General features: G+C 46.3%; 2 protein-coding genes across 7 annotated transcripts in view; one reads left to right on the plus strand and one right to left on the minus strand.

Annotated features, from left to right (window-relative positions):
- Window positions 1-10,136, plus strand: part of ubtfl (upstream binding transcription factor, like) — an 11,404-nt gene extending 1,268 nt beyond the window's left edge. For 2 of the 6 annotated variants that reach the window (XM_034612831.1, XM_034612828.1), the window contains exons 2-20: window positions 1,189-1,267; window positions 1,640-1,815; window positions 2,259-2,342; window positions 2,448-2,603; window positions 2,741-2,805; window positions 3,036-3,156; window positions 3,374-3,484; window positions 3,592-3,719; window positions 3,939-4,080; window positions 4,167-4,208; window positions 4,449-4,562; window positions 4,654-4,812; window positions 6,702-6,830; window positions 6,934-7,019; window positions 7,291-7,480; window positions 7,610-7,657; window positions 8,897-9,034; window positions 9,203-9,298; window positions 9,740-9,799. In XM_034612831.1, the coding sequence (XP_034468722.1) occupies window positions 1,189-1,267; window positions 1,640-1,815; window positions 2,259-2,342; window positions 2,448-2,603; window positions 2,741-2,805; window positions 3,036-3,156; window positions 3,374-3,484; window positions 3,592-3,719; window positions 3,939-4,080; window positions 4,167-4,208; window positions 4,449-4,562; window positions 4,654-4,812; window positions 6,702-6,830; window positions 6,934-7,019; window positions 7,291-7,480; window positions 7,610-7,657; window positions 8,897-9,034; window positions 9,203-9,298; window positions 9,740-9,799 (2,124 nt within the window). Of the gene's footprint in view, window positions 1-1,185; window positions 1,268-1,639; window positions 1,816-2,258; window positions 2,343-2,447; window positions 2,604-2,740; window positions 2,806-3,035; window positions 3,157-3,373; window positions 3,485-3,591; window positions 3,720-3,938; window positions 4,081-4,166; window positions 4,209-4,448; window positions 4,563-4,653; window positions 4,813-6,701; window positions 6,831-6,933; window positions 7,020-7,290; window positions 7,481-7,609; window positions 7,658-8,896; window positions 9,035-9,202; window positions 9,299-9,739 lie in introns of all 6 variants that reach the window. The other 4 variants (XM_034612827.1, XM_034612832.1, XM_034612829.1 and 1 more) reach the window with 4 other exon arrangements.
- fastk (Fas-activated serine/threonine kinase) lies at window positions 10,121-20,982 on the minus strand. Its single transcript, XM_034612823.1, has 11 exons — window positions 20,831-20,982; window positions 18,362-19,190; window positions 16,705-17,044; window positions 16,438-16,625; window positions 16,136-16,284; window positions 15,843-16,059; window positions 14,322-14,481; window positions 13,177-13,268; window positions 12,317-13,016; window positions 11,788-11,902; window positions 10,121-11,047 (listed from the first exon to the last, which is right to left on the minus strand). The coding sequence occupies exons 2-11, from the start codon at window positions 19,146-19,148 to the stop codon at window positions 10,961-10,963; spliced, it is 2,835 nt and encodes a 944-aa protein (XP_034468714.1). The 5' UTR covers window positions 19,149-19,190; window positions 20,831-20,982; the 3' UTR covers window positions 10,121-10,960.
- Between the last annotated feature and the right edge of the window lie 862 nt (window positions 20,983-21,844).

The raw sequence follows: 21,844 nt of genomic DNA on the forward strand, positions 1-21,844 counted from the left end.
CTTAAGCTGTTCCACTAACACAATTCATTTGGGTCTAATCAAGGCTGATTCTATCCAGGCTTTAATAAGCCAGACTTTATTAAGCCCAGAATAATCGACTAGAAAAGAGGACACAATGTCCCTGAAAGACAAAAAAACCTGTGTTTTGCAGCAGATCAACAAATGATCATCGAGCTCGATGAAGAATTCAAACTCATGTTTACCAAGAAATGAAACGTGATCAACGAGGCAAAGGAGACGTCAGGACAGAAACTCTGACAGACTGTGTGAGAGTTTACACAACAGATGAGGATTCTACGAGCACATGTGAAAATGAAGTGATAAAGGAGTGAAGCCACAGACAGAGGAGAGAAGATCGTAGCACTGATCTCACAAAGTCAGCTAAATGTCAGGATTAGTATCAGAAGCTGCCGAATTTATTACAAACTCACACGTGCTGTTAATCTTCCTCCACAGCCGACATGTTTTCATTGAGTGAATGAACTGTCAGATCACTAGAGTCGGACTGTGGATATGAAGCTGTATAATATCAGATCTGTTTGAAATCACTACAGAACATTTACTGTGAATGATCCCTGAGCTGTTTTGTTACTTGTTATATTATTAACTACAATTATTAAAGGGATAGTTGACCAAAAAATTTAAATGTCCTCATTATCTCCTCACCATTATAATGGAGTGGGGGTGAAGTGTTTGATTCCACAAAACACTTTTGGAGTCTCAGAAGTAAACTTTGTAGCAGCCAAATCCGATGAGATCGAGGTTGTTTCCACCGTGTTTTAAGCCTGAAAGTCCACCGGAAGTGGCTAAGCTAGCCGACGCTAGCACGTCCGATGGTCTGTGAATGCACCTCGTAGGACGCTCAGAGACATTTTGGATAAAAACTTGGTGTAACGTTTTAGTTGAATTTGACATCAGGTCTTGTGGAAACTTGATGACATAACAGGGGCAGATATGGAGGCAAGTTGTGTTTTTTCTGTTTTATTATGTCTGAAGCTTCGGTCACCATTGACTTCAGTTCACCCATTTCATTTTTGGGTGAACTATCCCTTTAACAGAGATTTATTCTCTCGAGACAGTAGATTACATCCCAGCATGGTTCTTCTTCTACTGCCCCTTTAAACTTCATGCACACACATTTAACTAGCATCACGGATCCTTACTATAATCATCATGTTTGTTCAGGAGGGAGGAGCCTGCTGCATGATGAACGGCAGCAGCAGCAGCGTATCTGCGTCTCAGAGCTCCAGGGTCAAAAGTGAACAAGGTAACAAACAACCTGACTGTGACCTTTGACCTCTACACACTTCTGTTTTACGCCTCCTGCTGTTTGTTTGAGGTAAAATGACAGACATTTTTAAAGGAACGTTTTGAATCATTAATTAGTTTTATTATTTTATGTATTAGTAACAGACTCTTTAATTATTGTCCAGGTGTTTTTAATGAACTGACACCAGAGTGTCTCTATGACGACTGACACCTCTAGTAGGAACCAATGAGCTAAGAACCACAGATGGAGGGAAAGTGTTGATTGTGTGTGTGTGTGTGTGTGTGTGTGTGTGTGTGTGTGTGTGTGTGTGTGTGTGTGTGTGTGTGTGTGTGTGTGTGTGTGTGTGTGTGTGTGTGTGTGTGTGCGCAGATGACTGGAGTAAGGAGGACTGTCTCACTCTGCTGGAGAGGATCCGCAGTCTGCTGCCGGACGTAGACTCCATGAAGTATAAAACCACAGAGTCGCACTTTGACTGGGAGAAAGTTTGTTTCGGCAGCTTCACCGGAGACATGTGTCGCCAGAAGTGGCAGAAAGTGTCGACTGAGGTATGAGCGACGATAAGAGGTTACGACCTCTGAGGTTGTCACTTCAACAGGTTTATTTTCAGGTGATTGGATCTGTGATATTTCTTCAGTGTTAAAATGTTCTGTTGAGAACCTCCAGACTAAAACTGTCTTCTGGACTCAAACACATCAAATTGTTCATGTAGCATCATGTTCAGCTGCGACTCAGCTCACACTTTATTGATTCATTTTGATTGATTGATTGACTTTTTCATGACAAGTGTAAAAGATTAACAAGCTCCTGTGAATAATCGGCGAACTGATGCTGAGGAACCCATGAAGACGCTTTGACCTTTTACGTGTTATTGTCAAAGTTCTGTGACAAGCGTTCATATTCAGTCCTGTTCTTTTTTCGTTTGGTTTTGTCTAATGAAGTTTAATCCATCACACATGACATCATCACTGAAACTCTTCCTGTCTTTCAGGTTCGTAAGTACAGGACGATGACAGAGCTCATCGTGGACGCCATCGAGTTTGTGAAGAATCCGTACAAAGGAAAGAAACTGAAGGTGAGTGAACTGAGTCAGTGCACACTTCTTACTACAAACAATAGAACCAGAAACAGTAGAAAAGTATCGAAACCCGTGAACACTAACGTAAACTCTTCTCTTCAGACTCACCCAGATTTCCCTAAAAAACCTCTGACTCCCTACTTTCGCTTCTTCATGGAGAAACGAGCAAAATATGCAAAAATCCACCCGGAGATGAGCAACTTGGATCTCACCAAGATTCTCTCCAAGAAATACAAAGAGCTGCCCGACAAGAAGAAGGTTTGACAAGTCTCAACGACCAATCACAGCTCAGATACAAGTCACGGTCAACGACCAATCACAGCTTAGTCTGATCCACAACAATACGAACCATCAATAATCATCATAATTAATAACGTTTTTTTCTTTTCCTGCAGCAAAAATACATCACAGAGTTTCAACGAGAGAAAGAAGAGTTTGAGAAGAACATGGCTCGATTCAAGTACGTTAACTAACCTGTTAATTAGCTATCAACTTATGTTAACTAACCTTTTTAATAACTGTCAGCTAATGTTGACTGACCTGTTTCTAAACTATAGTTAAACAGTTTAGGGTAGTTAACTGTAACGTGTCACTGTAAAACAAAGTTTCGTTAACAGTAAACCAACCGTAAGCTGAAGAAATGTAGCATGTGGTGTTAGCATTAGTGTGCTAACGTCAGCTGACCTGCAGGGAGGAGCATCCGGAGCTGATGGAGGAGAGGAAGAAGTCCGATCTGCCGGAGAAACCGAAAACTCCACAACAGCTGTGGTACAACCACGAGAAGAAGACGTACATGAAGCTGCATCCAGAGGTACACGCACTAACACACACACACTTACACATTTACACACGCACTTACACTTACACACACATTTACACACACACACCTTTACACACGCACTTACACAAGTTTGTGTGAAGAAGAACAGGATCTGAAGTAAAAGATGGATGTGGATCATGTTCTGGATCAGAACATATGAATGACAGCTGTGAAGGAAACATGCTAACTGACGTGTGTCATGTTTCAGGTTAGTCAAAAGGAGCTGAAGGAGGCGCTGAGGAGACAGTGGTCACAGCTCTCCGACAAGAGACGACTGAAGTGGATCAGCAAGGCCCTGGAGCTGCAGAAGGACTACGAGGTACCAGACCTGAGCCAGACATACACCAGACCCTGAGCCTGACCTGAACCAGAACTGAACCAAAAGTGTGTGTGTGTGTGTGTGTGTGTGTGTGTGTGTGTGTGTAGGACAGTATGAGAGCATATCATGAAGCTCATCCAGATGTGAACTCAGATGATCACGTTCGTTCCGTCCTCACCAAAGCAGAGCGACAACTGAAGGACAAGTTCGATGGAAGACCGACAAAACCACCACCGTGAGTCGTGATCTACAAACAACAAACACCACAGTAACGACAACAAACAGATCAAACATGACGAGCTTACAAATTACAGTAGTAAGTGTCAATGAATGTGTTAAATGGTTTGTATTATACACTATATGTTTAAGACGACGCTAACAGGCTGACAAACACGGCACAAGCTAGCTGATTGCTGGTATGGCTAATTGTGGTTGTGTGTGTGTTTTTGGCTAGTAATGGCTACTCTCTGTACTGTGCGGAGCTGATGGTGAACATGAAGGATGTCCCCAGCACAGAGCGCATGGTTCTCTGCAGTAAACAGTGGAAAATTATGACGCAAAAAGAGAAAGATATGTTCCAGAAACGCTGCGAGCAGGTCGGTATCAACATGCTTATGTCACACCAGCATTTACGTCATGTGACTGAGAAGTGACCTCATGAGTCTGATCTGTGTCTGACCAGAAAAAGAAGCAGTACGACGTCGACCTGAAGAGGTTTCTGGAGGTACGTCATGTAAACACACAAATCAAGTCATCTGGATTCAATCATCAAAATAAAATGCTTCTGTCTGAACGAAAATGAAGCACAAACATTAAATATAAAAAAAAGTTGTGGGGGGGGGGCGGACTTGTGCTATGGTTGAAATTAAAACCATGACGACTTGTGATGTCACACTAACGTAAACTCAGAACAGCGGATGAGCCAATGAAAGGATTGGGGCTCATAAAGTCATTGTTTGTTCAGAGTCTGCCAGAAGAGGAACGAGACCGTGTCCTAACAGAGGAGAAACTGGGCGGGGGCAGATTGAGTGTGGGTGTGGCTTCCAGCCCTCGCCGAGCCAAGTCTCCATCTCTCAAGGTCTGAAATCTCTTCTCGTTATTAAATCTGAAGTCCTATATCTCTGTGACTGTAAGCTAACATGGGGGCGCTGTTTCTCATTTTATTCCAGGGTCGGTGTCGGGAGGTGGAGCCAGAATCATGGGTACCTGCCAGACCGCCAAAAGAAAGACGGGACGGGAAGAAGACGGCGAAGCTTCCAGAGACACCAAAAACAGCGGAAGAAATGTGGCAGCACAGCGTGATCGGAGATTATTTAGCAAAATACAGAGTGAGTTTTATTGTACATGTTTCATCATCTGAAGAGAAAAATATCAAATGTCACAATTTGATGTCGTAATGACGAGAAACGAGTCAACAACCTGCTGCTAACAACCTAAACCTGCTGCTAACAACCTAAACCTGCTGCTAACAACCTAAACCTGCTGCTAACAACCTAAACCTGCTGCTAACAACCTAAACCTGCTGCTAACAACCTAAACCTGCTGCTAACAACCTAAACCTGCTGCTGCTAACTACCTAAACCTGCTGCTAACTACCTAAACCTGCTGCTAACAACCTAAACCTGCTGCTAACAACCTAAACCTGCTGCTAACATCCTAAACCTGCTGCTAACAACCTAAACCTGCTGCTAACAACCTAAACCTGCTGCTAACAACCTAAACCTGCTGCTAACAACCTAAACTTGCTGCTAACAACCTAAACCTGCTGCTGCTAACAACCTAAACCTGCTGCTAACAACCTAAACCTGCTGCTAACAACCTAAACCTGCTGCTAACAACCTAAACCTGCTGCTGCTAACAACCTAAACCTGCTGCTAACAACCTAAACCTGCTGCTAACAACCTAAACCTGCTGCCAACAACCTAAACCTGCTGGTAACAACCTAAACCTGCTGCTAACTACCTAAACCTGCTGCTAACAACCTAAACCTGCTGCTAACTACCTAAACCTGCTGCTAACTACCTAAACCTGCTGCTAACTACCTAAACCTGCTGTTAACATCCTAAACCTGCTGCTAACTACCTAAACCTGCTGTTAACATCCTAAACCTGCTGCTAACAACCTAAACCTGCTGCTAACAACCTAAACCTACTGCTAACTACCTAAACCTGCTGCTAACAACCTAAACCTGCTGTTAACATCCTAAACCTGCTGTTAACATCCTAAACCTGCTGCTAACATCCTAAACCTGCTGCTAACATCCTAAACCTGCTGCTAACATCCTAAACCTGCTGCTAACAACCTAAACCTGCTGCTGCTAACAACCTAAACCTGCTGCTAACTACCTAAACCTGCTGCTAACATCCTAAACCTGCTGCTAACTACCTAAACCTGCTGCTAACATCCTAAACTTGCTGCTAACTACCTAAACCTGCTGCTAACAACCTAAACCTGCTGCTGCTAACAACCTAAACCTGCTGCTGCTAACTACCTAAACCTGCTGCTAACATCCTAAACCTGCTGCTAACTACCTAAACCTGCTGCTAACATCCTAAACTTGCTAACTACCTAAACCTGCTGCTAACTACCTAAACCTGCTGCTAACTACCTAAACCTGCTGCTAACTACCTAAACCTGCTGCTAACTACCTAAACCTGCTGCTAACTACCTAAACCTGCTGACAGGGCGCCTCCTACTGGAGCTCCCCTCAGTAAATACACAACAGTAACAGCAGGTTGTTCACTCCTGACTGGTCACTGAATCTCTGGATGTCGGTCAGCTGACGTAGCTCTGACATGTTGTTTACTGGCACAAAGCATCATGGGTATTGAGAGGAGCAGGTTCAATGTAGTGTTTCAGGTGCTGAGCAGCTTTCACCAAACCGACTGTTAAGAAACGACGTGAAACTTAATGATCTGTATCTGTAGGGATCTTTTCTTGTCCTGATGACCAATCAAATCTCTTTACAGTTTTACATTCACACAGTGCATCTATGTGCAGCACTTTCATTATAAGAAGGGGCAATTTAACGCTCAGTATTTTGCCCAAGGGCACTTCGGCATGGGGAAGACTGGGATCAAACCGCTGACCTTCTGGTTAGAGGACGACCGCTCTAACCCTTGATGAATAATTACCTCCTGGACGTAAACGCTGTCATTCTGCTGCTTCACAATAAAAGTTAATGCCACCCTCTGTTGGTCACGTGTTCGTCTCTCAGAGCGACCGCAGGAAGGCGCAGGCGGCGATGGAGGCAACTTGGAAGTCGATGGAGAAGAAGGAGAAAATTCCGTGGATCAAGAGGGCGGCGGAGGACCAGAAGCGTTATGAGGTTCAGTACCAACATGTGGTCAGTGAGCCACGCTCCTCCCCTAGCCCTGACCCGACGTGATGTTGTGTCGGTGACGGTCCGTTGGTTGATTTGTGTTGTACTGACTGTTGCTCTCCTGCAGAGGGAGCTGTTGGAGATGAGGGCTCCAGCCGCAGGTCCGACTCAGAGGAAACCCAAGTTTGACGGAGAACCAAAGAAACCTCCAGTGTGAGTGATTTAACGGAGCGTGACGAGAACATGTAACAGAACATGAGAAATGAACTAGTTTTTATTTGACTGATTTAAATACAGATTAAATAAAGTGAGACGTTTTATAACATTTTAAAGATTTAAAATATTACAACTCATTGTGTGAATCACATTTTTATTGATAAATAATTATGGATCAGTCAATACATTAAACTTCTCATGGGGTTAAAGGGTTAAATACGATTAACTGTAGTAATCCCCACCCCCCGTCTTCTGTCTCGTCCAATAGGAGCGGGTATCAGATGTTCTCCCAGGAGCTGCTGACCAATGGCGAGCTGAACCACTTCAGTCTGAAGGAGCGGATGGTGGAGATCGGGAAGCGATGGCACACACTGAGTCAGAGTCAGAAAGACAAGTACAAGAAGCAGGTGGAGGAGCAGCAGGTGGAGTACAAGGCCGAGCTGGAGGCCTGGGTCCAGGTACGACACCTTGGCACTGTCACACCGACGAGTGATATCATCACTGTCAATAACTTCAAACACTTGTTTTTCATTCGTTGATTCAGTGTTAATCAAACTTAAAAATGTTGTCTTCTTCTTCTTTTTCAGTCTCTCTCTCCTCAGGAGCAAGCCGTCTACAAGGAGTTCTCTTCCTCTGTGAGTTTTTCTTCACCTGCAGGGGGCAAGTTGCTACAAGTCGAGTTTATAATTAAAGCAAACACGACTCTTGGATAACATATTAGGGTTAGTAACATGAAAACTGTGTCCCGTTAGCTTATGCGATATTAGCACTAGGGCTGCACCTATTGATTATTATTTTATCGATTGATCTAACGATTATTTTTTATTACTTGATTAATATAATAATGAATTTATCAAAAATAAAATTTTAAAAACTTGTCATGTATATTTATTTAATCATCTCTTAAATACAAACAAATGACAAAAACAAAGTATGCACTGAAAGTCATTATTGCTAATCTGCCTTTAAAGTCCCATATCTCTCCAAAATAAAATTTGTGAAAGAGCTTGGTCCATTAAAGTCAAAGGAATATATCAATCTACATTTAGCTCAAATGAATAAGTTTGTTTCCCCATTTCTTCTTTTTCTTAATATATAACTACATTACACATATAAACAATCTCAACAAACATGAACAACTAAACAGCTTGAACTTTCCTCTGGTTCAGTGAACTGTACCGTGCGCTGCCAGGATTCACTACCGTAAAGACGGGAAAAGCAGCGCAGGTTAAAATAGAAACGCTCGGTCGCATCTGATAACAGGTCTGGGTCCGTACAGAGCGGCTTCTGGGTCCGGTCCGCGGTCCGTCTGTTGGGGACCTAACCTAGATGATCGTGGGCTGATTTTTTTCGCTTCAGCTTGCTCTTCAGTTGACTGCATGCTTTGACTGTGTGCAGCCACCTTCCTTATGACGCGTCGCTCCAGCCCTACTTAGCACCACTGAAAAGTTAACGTTACTTTAGGAGCTAGCTTAACTAATGTTTGGGATATAATCTGTTTCCCTGATGTATCAATAATTGATCCATCTAACTGCTGCTAATGCAACATAAGCTAACACATTAGCGGTTGATTCAGTGTCATGTCCGTCAAGCATGACCTTTCATGACATCATCAGTGACATCAGAGAGGAAAACAATGGAGAATCCTTCATTAATAGTTTTGTGAGGTATAACATTAGCAGGTAAGCTAATGTGGAATAATACTAATGTATATATTTTCCCTGAGTGAAATATGTCAGTAAAAAACAGGTTTACATGAAAGACTTTGACTTGAATTATTACTAATAAATAATGAATTATATACAAACAAACGCTAAGCGGCTCTGTGTGTTTTCACTCAGACATTTAAACATGTTTGTTTGTTGTTCTGTCAGAAACGTCGCAGCACCACTAAAGCGCGCAGCAGCCCCGGAGCTAAAGTCCATGTGATGGCGAAAGGGAAGGCGGTCGGTTCAAGAGCCGCAACACCGGGGGTCAGCGTGGGCAAGAGGGCCATGGCGTACCGAGCTAAGGTAACATACTACACAACAACACACACTACACAAGAAACATCACAATAACACACACTCTAGGTTTGAGTCACGTTAATTGATCAGCTACTGTGACTGGTGGGTGGAGTGTTGTGGGTGGTGTAAACCCTCAGTACCGTCTGTCGGGTTGTGTGTGTGTCCGTCCTCCAGCAGGACATGTCCGACACCGACGACGAGGAGGAGAAAAGTTCGTCTGACTCCGATGAAGACGACGAGACGTCAGGAACCACGGACAGCGACGATGAGGTGAAAACACGACTTATTGGTCAGAACTGTCATATAATTAATTATTCCCCTTAAATGGACCTTAAGGTTTAGGATTAGAGTTCAAGGGATAGTTTACTCGTTCCCTCATCATCTCCTGGTTGGAGGAGAACTGCTCCACCCCCTCAGCAACAATTGATCTGTTTGACAGGTGCAATATAGATAGTTTGATTGACTGATATGTGTATATACATAGTTTCTAACCCTTAATAAAATCTACCAAACGCCCTTAAAGCTTTGCCCTGAACATTCCAACGTTATTCTTTTTTAAACAAGAAACAGAATTTAAGATTAAAATCTGTTGAATTGTGGGTTATTTCTACAACTGCAACCATCCAGAATCACCATGGCAACCATCTAACACACAACAACCAGCTGGTTATTGAGGAAACCGTTTAACTTTGACTTTTGTCTTTTCCTCAGAATGACGACGATGAAGATCAAACGTCCTCGGAGGAATCCAGTGACTCTGACTCAGACTAGCTCCGCCTCTTCCCCTCATTGGAGGATAGGCTGTGCAGGCCACGGCTCCTCGTGTGCCGGTCATCCCAGCGGACCAATGAGAATCGGTGACGGAGCCTGACAGAGCGTTTTGCTACTTCTGTTTGTTTTTTATCGAGTGTTTGTTGGTTTTTAACTGATGGACAGACAGACAAGACGGGGGGGGAGGTGTTGGGTTTGTACAGAGTTTGACAGGCAGAGGGGAGGGGGTGGAGCCTATTGTCATTAGTTACCATTAAGGGAGGAGCCAGTGTTCAGCCTCCAATCAGCTGCCTGCTATGAAAAAATTACAAAATAAAAATGCACTTTTTCTGATTTTGAATGTTTAATTTCATTTTGACCAAACAACCTGTCACTCACATGACTACCATGTTGTGATGAACGTCAATAAAACAGACTCGTGGTTAGTTTCAGGTTTTATAGACGTTTGATTTCAGAGATTTATAGAATATAAACAAGCTTCTTTTCCTCAAACACAAATAAATAATCTGAGCTTTGACCCCCAACACTAATCCGCACACTCACCCCTCTTCACAGAAAAAAAGCATCCACTCCCAGCTCCATCGTCCCACACATGCATTGTCATCGTTACCACGGGTACCACACACTGACCCCCCCCCCCACCCTGAAAAAAATAACATTTGTTCATTCACACAGCATCCAATCAGAGCGCAGCGTGTACTCAGCTGATACACAGACGTTTAAGGAGCAGTTCAACGTTCTTCTGTCGACCTCCTTCCAAATTCAACATGGCGGCTGCGGTGCATTTAGGGACGTCAAGAAAAACGAAATTAAACTTCCCTGAACTCAACATGGACAGTTTTCTAACAGTGTGACTCGTTCTGGTTTCTGTCAAATCTGCCGTTTACATTCGATACAGAATGTCGGTGAATCACATTAAGAACCAATCATTTAATTGATGAACTTGTGATTTAAATGAGACGTTATGATTGGCTGCTGTGATGGATTTGGAACGTGTTCTGAAAAAAGTGGAGTGCTCCTTTCAACGCTGCTCAGTGTAGCTGTAAATTATCAATTTCAGTGATCATTAAAGATTAATCAATAACTAACACACACACACACACACACACACACACACACACACACACACACACACACACACACACACACACACACACACAGTCATAGTGGGACGTCCAACAGCTTCTGATGCAGGTACGTCTTCACCTCCTCGATGCCGTTCAGCTTCTCCAGCTCATGATACGGAAGCTGAGACGGGACAAGAGACACATGTCACATGACCAACACTAACCTTTGTTAGAGCAGAATCCAAAACAACTGAAGTAAAGAAACACAACATGCTTCCATCCTGCTCCTGTGGGGTCTAAAAGTCCACCGGAACTGGCTAAGCTAGCAGACGTTAGCACAGTCAGACAGATGTTCTCCTGCTGCAGCAGCTCTGTGACATCACAGCTCTGATCTGATTGGCTGAAGGTTACATTGATGTGTCTTATGTTTGTATTTTAAGAATTCAGATGTTTCCTGTATATCCATAAGGTGTTAAAAACTGAAAAATGTCAAATATAGGAACATTATCTACCTCTTACCTTGTAATTTATATATATATATATATATATATATATATATATATATATTTGTTGTTGATTTCTAAAGCATATGTTTAATTTGCAACGAGAAATCAAAAGTTGTCAGATCCGTGTGGTTGTTCTCGTCTCACTGACGCTACGAGAAGTAAAAAGTGTCCGACTTGACGTCTGTTTTTTTTTTACTACTACCGCCTCAAACGCACCTAGTGACTGAAGGACTAAACATCTGGAATATCCTGGAAACATCTGGTTGTCATGGCATCCTGACTCACCGATTCCTTCACATCCTGATCATTAAACAACCAGACGTGTCTGAAGAGACGAGGAGGAACATGTTTCACTCATGTTCTACACGTGTTCTAAGGAAGGTCTGAATGTATGATGTGATCATCGGACACTGACCTGGACGATGACGTATCCCAGCAGCCTCAGGTGGCGGTCTCTCATCGCCCGGGAACCAACCAGCACCTCAGAGTTGTGACAATAATGCCACTTATCATTGACGGACATGATGAGCCTGCAGACACACAACCAGGTCACATGACATGAGGTCACTTGCATTCTACCGTGCGTCAGTGCGAGGTCGCGTGCGTCTGTGCGAGGTCGCGTGCGTCTGTGCGAGGTCGCGTGCGTCAGTGCGAGGTCGCGTGCGTCAGTGCGAGGTCGCGTGCGTCAGTGCGAGGTCGCGTGCGTCAGTGCGAGGTCGCGTGCGTCAGTGCGAGGTCGCGTGCGTCAGTGCGAGGTCGCGTGCGTCAGTGCGAGGTCGCGTGCGTCAGTGCGAGGTCGCGTGCGTCAGTGCGAGGTCGCGTGCGTCAGTGCGAGGTCGCGTGCGTCAGTGCGAGGTCGCGTGCGTCAGTGCGAGGTCGCGTGCGTCAGTGCGAGGTCGCGTGCGTCAGTGCGAGGTCGCGTGTGTCAGGACTCGTGGACTGACCTCCTGATTGGTCTCTGGTCGGTGGGGGGGTTATCAAGCTCCGGTTGATCAGGGGGGTGGAGCTGTGGCGGGGATGAGGGCCCTCTGTCAGCCACTGACACCTCAGAATACGTCACGCCCTCATAGAACCCTGGCAACGCACAGTCTGTACCCTGGCTCTCAGGGGCCCCAGTTCCCCCCTCGTCCTCCAGGATCTTCCCGATGGAGAACTGGAAGAGAGAGTCAGGGGCCGTGGCCTCCACAGGTTCCGGAGCCCCAGGCGGGGCCTGTCCATCAGAAGGGGGGCTGCTGAGCGTGGAGCTGTCCTGGCTCTCCAGTGAGTGCTCCTTGGCCAGACTGGAGTAGTACTCCGCTGCCGGGACAAAGTAGGGGCCGTAGTCCAAGGGGCCACCGTTGGTGGGCCGAGGGGCCCCTGAGGACAGCGCGGCCCCCGTTGTGCTGCGGATGTGGTGGGGCAGGAAGGAGATGGGTTCCATGGCCCCGCCCATCGCCTCGCCCACGTGACACTGCTGTTCGCCACCTTCCTCTAGCACCGCAAAAGGAGAAAACCTCTGGAACTCTGAAGTCACCACGGCAACTGAGCCGTCAGCCGGTTTAGATGCCATAGCGACACAGGAAGCAGGAACAACGCTCAAAGACAGCGCCGCTCCGGGTCTGATGGGTAGAACTCGACCAGAACCGTCCATCCACAGCACGAAGTCTGGAGACAGTCAGGTGATCACGTTACTACAGGTTCTACAGGTACTGCAGTACTAAGTGTCAAGTACCTGTATAATACTATGCCTGTAGTACTCAGTGTGTGGTTTTCTGAGTTAAATACACTGTGTGTGGTACACAGTATGTAGTACTGTGTGTAGTACCTGTGTAGTACCCTGGGGGGAGCACTTCATCTTGTTTGTAGTTTTGTTCTCCAACCAGCTGACGTAAAGCTTCAGCAACCAGACCTTTATAACTGACAGAGGACAAACCAGTCAGAACCAGTTAGAACCACCCAGAACCTGGGACAACCAGTCAGAGACAGGTAGAACCAGGTAGAAACCTTTTAAGAACCACTTTGCTTTCCCATGGGCTCTACGTCTCTGAGCCTCAACTGTAGGAATGGTTATATATTGTTGTAAAAAATAAATAAAAAGTAGCACTTACATGTCACTTACATGTCACTTACATATAGCACTTTGTAGTTTGGTTTTCTTGAAGAAAATTGTACTTTCTTGATTCTTGTTGTTCTGGTTTGTTCCTCATGGTTGATGCACTTATTGTAAGTCGCTTTGGATAAAAGCGTCAGCTCAATGAAATGTATGTATGTTGTATGTATGCATACAATATATCTAACATTTTCTTCCACTAATTATCCACAAATACGACTATTTTAATGGCAAAAAGTTTCAACATTGCCTCTATCTCAGTTACTACTAATTTACACAGTTGGGTTAAATACATTGAGTCTGATAAGGCTCTGAGATGAGTTGTGTGGGTTTTAATTTGTAATGTTTGTCTACCACAAGGCGTTACCACTGCTGCCCCGGGGAAGCACAGCGACTGTGCATCGGTCCAATAAAGATAGTTTAGTTATGTAAACGTTTAACCTCTTTTTTTTTTTTTTTACCATTTTGGAACCGAAATGGGGAATGGATAAGAACCGGAATCCATCAAATTTAAACGATACACAACCCTAGTCAGAACCAGTCAGGACATGATGCACACCAGGTTCTGATGAAATTTAGGTTTAGGAGGTGAGTTCATCTGTCTACAGGTGTGTGTGGTATCTGTGTGTAGTACCTGTGTGTGTGGTTTCTGTGTGTGGTATCTGTAAGGTGTGTGGTACCTGTGTGTAGAACCTGTGTGTGTGGTATCTGTAAGGTGTGTGGTACCTGTGTGTAGAACCTGTGTGTGTGGTATCTGTAAGGTGTGTGGTACCTGTGTGTAGTACCTGTGTGTGTGGTATCTGTGTGTAGTACCTGTGTGTGTGGTTTCTGTGTGTGTGGTATCTGTGTGTGTGTGGTACCTGTACTTGCGGTTGACCTCGTCAGCAGTCAGTGCATGGTCAAACATCAGGACTTTGTGTGCCTCCTGCAGTCGTGGTCCGGTGTAGTCGCGGTACTCCAGCTCGATGGCGGCGTCCAGCAGAGACAGGTACCTCCGGACTATCAGGGCATAGGGACTGTCTGTGGAGACACGGGGATTTGTTGACATGTGACTGGGCAGACATGTTCAATTCTATTTGTACATCATCAAATCATAAGATACATTATCTCAAGGCTCTTTACATACGAGAGAGAGACAGACCTGTGAGGTCTCTACAATGAGCTCAGTCTGAATTTAGAAGTAAGAAGTTCTGGGTCGTCCAGACCTTGATGTTCTTGAGACGTTCCTGAAGTTGGACGAAGTGATTAGATTCATCAGGCTTCATATATGTACAGCTGGGTGTCGTCTGCGTAACAGTGGAAGTGTACGAGGTGCTTTCTGATGATGTTGCCTAAAGGGAGCAGATATAAGCTGAAGAGTATCGGTCCAAGGACAGAACCCTGTGGAACTCCATGACTAACTTGTGTGTGCATGGAGGAGTCAGTGTTAACATGAACAAACTGAAATCTGTGTGATAAATATGATTTAAACCAGTCTGATGTTCCTTTGATCCCGACATGTTGCTCCAGTCTCTGTCACAGGATCTTATGATCTGTGGGGTCAGATGCTGCACTAAGATCCAACAGGACCAGTAAGAGACAAGTCCATTATCTGAGGACATGAAAAGGTCGTTAGTAACTGTTAACAGCTGTTTCTGTGATGACTCTAAATCCTGACTGAAGGTTTTCCAACAGATCGTTTCTGTCTCAGTCGTCACACAGCTGGTTAGCAACAGCTTCTTCTAGGGTTTTGGAAATGAAGGTTTGATTTTAGTCTAATCAGCTACAACATCTGGATCCAGAGTGGGCTTTTGATCCAGAGGTTTAATTACAGCTACTTTAAAAGCTTGTGGTACGCAGCCGGTTAACAAAGACATATTAATCTGATTCAATATGAAACTGTCAATTAGGGTGTCTAATAGACAAGTTGTTGGTTTAGAGGATGAAACTAGTGACGTCAGTTCAGAAGATCAACTGAAGAAAAGAGGTCCAGATATAGATCTGGTGCTACAGGTGGTTCTATGGTTTCTGGACTAGACCATGTATCTGTGCTGTTCATGGGGAGGAGGTGGTGGATCGGTTCCCTGATGGTTATAATTTAGTTGTGAAGATTTTCATGAAATCATTGCTCCTCAGAGGAATAGATGGATCAGCTGAGCTGTGACTCTGTCAGCTACAGAGCTGAAGAGGAACCTCGGGTTGTTCTTATTTTCTTCTATTAATAATGAATAATAGGAGCTTCTGGCTTCTTGTAATTTATCAGACTATCTTTCCAGGCCAGGTGAAAATCATCTTGGCTGGTAGAACGCCACTTCCTCTCCAGCTTCTGTGATGTTTTAAAATACGTGTTTGAGAATTAAGCCTTGGAGCTAATGTTGTGATTGGTTAGGTGTTTTACTGACTGGTGACGTTGCTGATGAAGGCAGAGGAGAAGACGCGGTGCAGCACCAGGCTGGGGAAATGACCCAGCTGGAACAGAGACATGAGGATGTTGACGGTGGCGAGCGGCGAGCTGAGAGCCTTCAGCTCCAACACCTCCTCCAAGCCAGAGAAAAACTGCTGGTCATTGGACGGACGGTAGCTCATCCTGCTGAACGGGAACACCAGCTTCTGGATCACCTGACAACAGAGATGGACACACCTGAGTCCCATTCACAGGAACTAAAGATCACACGACCACCCATCCTGTCCTTACCTTACTGTCCAGGTATTCCGCCTTCTTCACCAAGAAGTCTGCGATGGTGTCAAGCAGTCGGGTCTCTCTCAGTCGATGGCGAGCGATGTATTTGGCAATCAGAGCCATTGTGTACGGAGTGATGCTGTCGACCTTCTTGGGGAGCTCCTCTGACAGAGAGAATGGGTCACATGTTTGCGTTGATTTCCTAAAGAGTCTTTATCCCCTCCCTCTTTTGATAACATTAGCAGTGATGGATCTGGTGAGTCATCAGTGTCGTGGGCTTGTTGGTGTCAAAGTGTTGATTGTGGTCAGATTCTTACCTGCCAGGCTGCTGATGAACTTCTCCTGTCGGTTCTGGTAGAACAGGTGGGAACTGAAGATCAACTCCAGACTCTTGTTGCTCGCCTCTCGAGCACACGCCGCCAACATCTCATCCAACAGGGCCATCTCTTGGTCACGAACGCCACTGACACTCGCCAAAGTGTGTTTAACAAGACGTAAGATCTTCCTGCAGACGAGAGCTGGAGAGTTAGCATTGATCAGACTGACATAGTGCAACGACGTGAATGGTCAGCAGGTGTTTTCACCTGTTGGTAAGCAGTAGTTCAGGGTTTGGGGGCGTGTTGTTGGTTTTAGCAGTGATGGTTGCAACGCCCCCTGCAGCAGCAGTGGGCTCCTGCTGCTGCAGCGAGCGCCACTTGAGTCTGTAATATGAGAGCAACAAGAAGAGCGTCTGCGGGTGGCGCTCTCTCTCCAGGTTCTTCTCCAGGCCGGCCAGGCAGGCCTCGGTCAGCGGGTGTTGACTTCCTGGATGGAGCTTCATACTGGAGCTGAACACCATGGAAACGTCCTTCTGGTTAAACTGGCTCAGTCTGGACTGAGACTCCGCCTCCAACACGTGGACCACCTGAGCGTCACTGGAAAGACCTGTATGTCGACAGGCGAGATGAGCAGTGACACAGGTAGAAGATCAATGTCGTTAAAAAATGTTATATCTTTTATTAACCACGTTAACGACTGATCAAGTCATGATGTCACAAACATGGCTGCTCACCTCTCTCTCCAATTGGTTAGTTTAGTTCTGATCATGGCTCTGCCCACACTTAAACCTCACAAACACATGTCACATGACCATTTACATACACTGGTCATGTGACGTAAACAGGAAGTAGATTGTCTCGTTTTCAGTTGGTTGCTTAGTTACAGAAAATCCTCTGAAGGAGGAACGGTGATGGTGAAAAGTCAGAGCAGGGATGAGGTGGAACTGTTACCGACAGGAAGTGTTAGCAACTCCTTCTTCCTGTGGTTCTGTAGCTGCAGATCAAGTCAAACTGGCTCCATCTTCCTACACAACTCTGTAGATTTTAAATCATGAATCACTTCAGCATGTTGTGACTCTGCAAGAACATAGTGTCTCACTGAGATATAAAGGATGAGTGTTGGAGTGAGGAGTCATCACAGACTCAAACCTGTGGAGTTAAACAAGTCAAAACCTTGGACATAGAGCCCCCCCCCCCCCATCACAGATGTGCCCCTCCTCTATTCCAGCACCTCTGCAGCTGTAAGGCATCAGCTGGAGATCGCCCTCTAGTGGCTGTGGCATCTTTTTTATGGCTAAAAGGTTCATATTTACAGATCTACTTCTGTTTAAAACACACTCTTCACTTTCATTAGATGCAACTTAATACTCTGAAGTATTTGTACTTTATCTTGTTGCCAAGTCCTTGTTTGTGTTTGTTGGGATGTGACAGAATAAAGTTTGTTAGGTCAGTGAGTCAGAGGCTTCACACAAACTTCATCAGGCTCATTCACAGTAAATGTTCTGTAGTGATTTCAAACAGATCTGATATTATACAGCTTCATATCCACAGTCTGACTCTAGTGATCTGACAGTTCATTCACTCAATGAAAACATGTCGGCTGTGGAGGAAGATTAACAGCATGTGTGAGTTTGTAATAAATTCGGCAGCTTCTGATACTAATCCTGACATTTAGCTGACTTTGTGAGATCAGTGCTACGATCTTCTCTTCTCTGATTGTGGCTTCACTCCCTCCTCATCACCAGCGTTGATTAGACCCGAATGAATTGTGTTAGTGGAACAGCTTAAGCCTCAAGGTGAAGCTAATTCAAGCTGGACTCTTTCACTTAAACCAGGATTAGTTCAGCTACTTTGATGGAATACCCCCCTGATGTGTGTGAAGTCACATGACCTCTGCTGATAACAAAAACACTTTGTCGCTCACCAAGTGCTGCCACAGCATACAAACAGTTGACAATGCTGAAGTTGTCAAACTTGGCGCAGTCGTTGACGATGGCGTTACAGAGCGTCTGAAAGTCCTGATGCTCCAGGATCTGGCGTTCGTCACCCCCCTCAGCTCCTCCACCTGCCTTGGCTTCTGTGGCGCCCCCTCCGGTTCGTGGTGATGGCGTGGCCTGTAGCAGCTGTCCGATCTTCTGCAGGGCGACGGGGTAGTGGTTGTGGGAGATCTTGGCCGGGTTCTGGGTGACCCAGCGCAGCACCTCGTCAGGCCGCCGCGAACGCTCAATCAGGCGCTTCATGGTGAAGAACGTGTCGTAGCTCATCTTCTCATGGATGAAGTTCCACGTCTTCTTCTTGCTGCCAGGGGCAGCGGCCCCAACCCCTGGAGCCCCCCCTCCATATGTGTGGAAGTGGGCGTGGTGCTGGTAGTGGGGGGAGAATGGGGGTGGGGCCAAGTGGGCAGGTTGCGGGTGGTAGAAGTGTGCTCCTCTGTGGGCGTCGGGGCGGCCCTGGTACAGGTGGTAGGCAGGGGGAGGTGGAGTCGGGTGAGGGTGGTGGGGGAGGTGGTGGTGAGGAGGGTGGGGTGCCTCGATCACGGCCAGCCCCGCCCTTCTCCCATGTTTAACCCCACCTCCTCCTCCTCCTCCCCCCGAGGTGCTGTAGAGGCGGGTGGTGTACATGGTGACGGACTGAGCAGCGGGGCCGGGCCGGGAGGGAGGGAGGCGGTGAGCTTGGCTCAGGAGGCGCCACCCAGTGGACAAACACAGCATAGTCCAACAACCAGGACGCCTGGAGGCAAGAGTACAGTTCTCCTGCAGAGAAGAAGATCAGTCAACAGTCGATTAGGCTGTGAGTGTGTGTGTGTGTGTGTCAGTGTGAGAGAGAGTGTGAGTGTGTGTGTGTGTGTGTGTGTGTGTCAGTGTGAGAGAGAGTGTGAGTGTGTGTGTGTGTGTGTGTCAGTGTGTGAGACTGAGTGTGTGTGTGTCAGTGTGAGAGAGAGTGTGAGTGTGTGTGTGTGTGTGTGTCAGTGTGTGAGACTGTGTGTGTGTGTGTCAGTGTGAGAGAGAGTGTGAGTGTGTGTGTGTGTCAGTGTGTGTGAGACTGAGTGTGTGTGTGTCAGTGTGAGAGAGAGTGTGAGTGTGTGTGTGTGTGTGTGTGTGTGTGTGTGTGTGTCAGTGTGAGAGAGAGTGTGAGTGTGTGTGTGTGTGTGTCAGTGTGTGAGACTGAGTGTGTGTGTGTCAGTGTGAGAGAGAGTGTGAGTGTGTGTGTGTGTGTGTGTGTCAGTGTGAGAGAGAGAGAGAGTGTGAGTGTGTGTGTCAGTGTGTGAGACTGTGAGTGTGTGTGTGTGTCAGTGTGTGAGACTGCGAGTGTGTGTGTGTCAGTGTGAGAGAGAGTGTGTGTGTGTGTGAGTCTGTTGCTGTGAGTGTGTGTGTGAGTCTGTCGCTGTGAGTGTGTGTGTCTGTCGCTGTGAGTGTGTGTGAGAGTGTGTGTCTGTCGCTGTGAGTGTGTCTGTCGCTGTGAGTGTGTGTGTGTCTGTCGCTGTGAGTGTGTGTGTGTGTCTGTCGCTGTGAGTGTGTGTCTGTCGCTGAGTGTGTGTGTGAGTGTGTGTCTGTCGCTGTGAGTGTGTGTGTCTGTCGCTGAGTGTGTGTGAGAGTGTGTGTCTGTCGCTGTGAGTGTGTGTGTGTCTGTCGCTGTGAGTGTGTGTGTGTGTGTGTGTGTGTCTGTCGCTGTGAGTGTGTGTGTGTGTCTGTCGCTGAGTGTGTGTGTGAGTGTGTGTCTGTCGCTGTGAGTGTGTGTGTCTGTCGCTGTGAGTGTGTCTGTCGCTGAGTGTGTGTGTGAGTGTGAGTGTGTGTCTGTTGCTGTGAGTGTGTGTGTGTGAAAGTGTGCGTCTGTCGCTGAGTGTGTGTGTGTGTGTGTGTGTGTGTGTCTGTCGCTGTGAGTGTGTGTGTCTGTCTCTGTGAGCGTCTACCCCCCCCCCACCTGTCAGCTGACCTGAGCCCACATGCTAACGTTAGCATCTAGCTGGGAAGTTAAACCTTCCCCATGCGCTGACACATTGGTGACGTCACCATAAAATGCCATGAGAGTGTGATGACGTCATGGTGGAAGTGACGCCCCTCCCGTGTGTGTTGAAGCTAACCAGGTGTCTCACATGCTAATGCTAGCCGGCTGTCAGTTAGCAGCCCGGCTAGCAGGGCTAACAGTCGCATGAACTCAGACACGGAGGAGCTAACTGATGCAGCGTGTTAACATACGTTAAATCAGAGTGTAAGCTAAGCTAATAGATGTTGGTCTGTTAGCACGTTAGCATCGGTCCGTCCTTCCTCCAGCAGCGTTTACGGATAAGCGGCTAACTGGCCGGGCTATGGCCGGGTTAAAGCCGGGCTACAGACGGGTTAAAGCCGGGTTAAAGTCGAGTGAAGCGGTGACCTGTGCCGTGTCGGGTGTTTACCTCATAGCTCCGCTCTGCTCAAAGACCTGAGGCCGCACAGAGCGCGCTTCAGCCGGGAGACAGGCAGCGGTCAGCCGCTTCATTCCTCCACACAGCCCTCAGCCATCATCCACTACCCGGCATGCAACTGGAGCAGGGAGGGCGACACCTGCCGTCTGCTGGTAGTAACACCCTCCCCTCAAAATACACTGGTCATTTATTATTATTATTAATGTCAACAGGTGGAAAGAGACGTCATGAAGAGCTCATCAGCTGTGATCAATGAACTTATCAATGATTATTGATCAGTTATAATACGATGATTAACATTCATTCATGAACAATGAACACACACAGAGGTCAGAGGTGACACGAGCCTCAGGGATCCAACCTGGGAACTCCGCTCCTCCGCTCCTTCACTGGTTACCAGTAGCTGCCCGCATCCGTTTCCAAACACTAGTACTTGGTACCGTGCTGCGAACGGATCGGGTCCAGTCTACATCCAGGACATGGTCAAACGTTACACCCCAGCCCGTCCACTCCGCTCTGCTTCGGCCAATCGGCTTGTTGCTCCCTCACTATGAGCTAAACACTCAACAACATCACGACTGTTTGCTGTCCTGGCTCCTAGACGGTGGAACGAGCTCCTCATGGACATCCGGACAGCAGAAAGTTTACACATCTTCAGCCGCAAACTAAAAACACACCTCTTCCGACTATACCTTGAATAACATTTTAAAACTAACAATTTAGTAGCACTTAGATGGCACTTTGTAGTTTCTCTTTTTTGATGAAATTGTACTTTCTCTATTCTAGTTGTTCTGGTTTGTTCCTCATGGTTGATGCACTTATTGTAAGTCGCTTTGGATAAAAGCGTCAGCTCAATGAAATGTAATGATTTACCATCAGGGTGGTGCTGGTGTCAAGTTCTGACATCAAAAGAACACGCAGGCGCAGCTGCCGAACAACAACCCACATGTACACAGTCTACAGCAGGAGATAAAGGTCTCCTGGTGTCACGTGTTACGTGTCCTT

This window comes from Hippoglossus hippoglossus, chromosome 17, assembly GCF_009819705.1.
Source record: "Hippoglossus hippoglossus isolate fHipHip1 chromosome 17, fHipHip1.pri, whole genome shotgun sequence".
Lineage (NCBI taxonomy): Eukaryota > Metazoa > Chordata > Actinopteri > Pleuronectiformes > Pleuronectidae > Hippoglossus > Hippoglossus hippoglossus.

Bases quoted from the DNA above. Each gene is read 5' to 3' on its own strand.
- fastk (XM_034612823.1), bottom strand. From the start codon at position 19,148: ATGCTGTGTTTGTCCACTGGGTGGCGCCTCCTGAGCCAAGCTCACCGC. The intron at 16,626-16,704 runs GTGAAAACACCT...TCTCGTCTGCAG, and splicing joins GAACTACTGCTTACCAACAG to GAAGATCTTACGTCTTGTTA. The intron at 11,048-11,787 runs GTCAGTGTCCGA...GTCCCGTCTCAG, and splicing joins TGGGATACGTCATCGTCCAG to CTTCCGTATCATGAGCTGGA.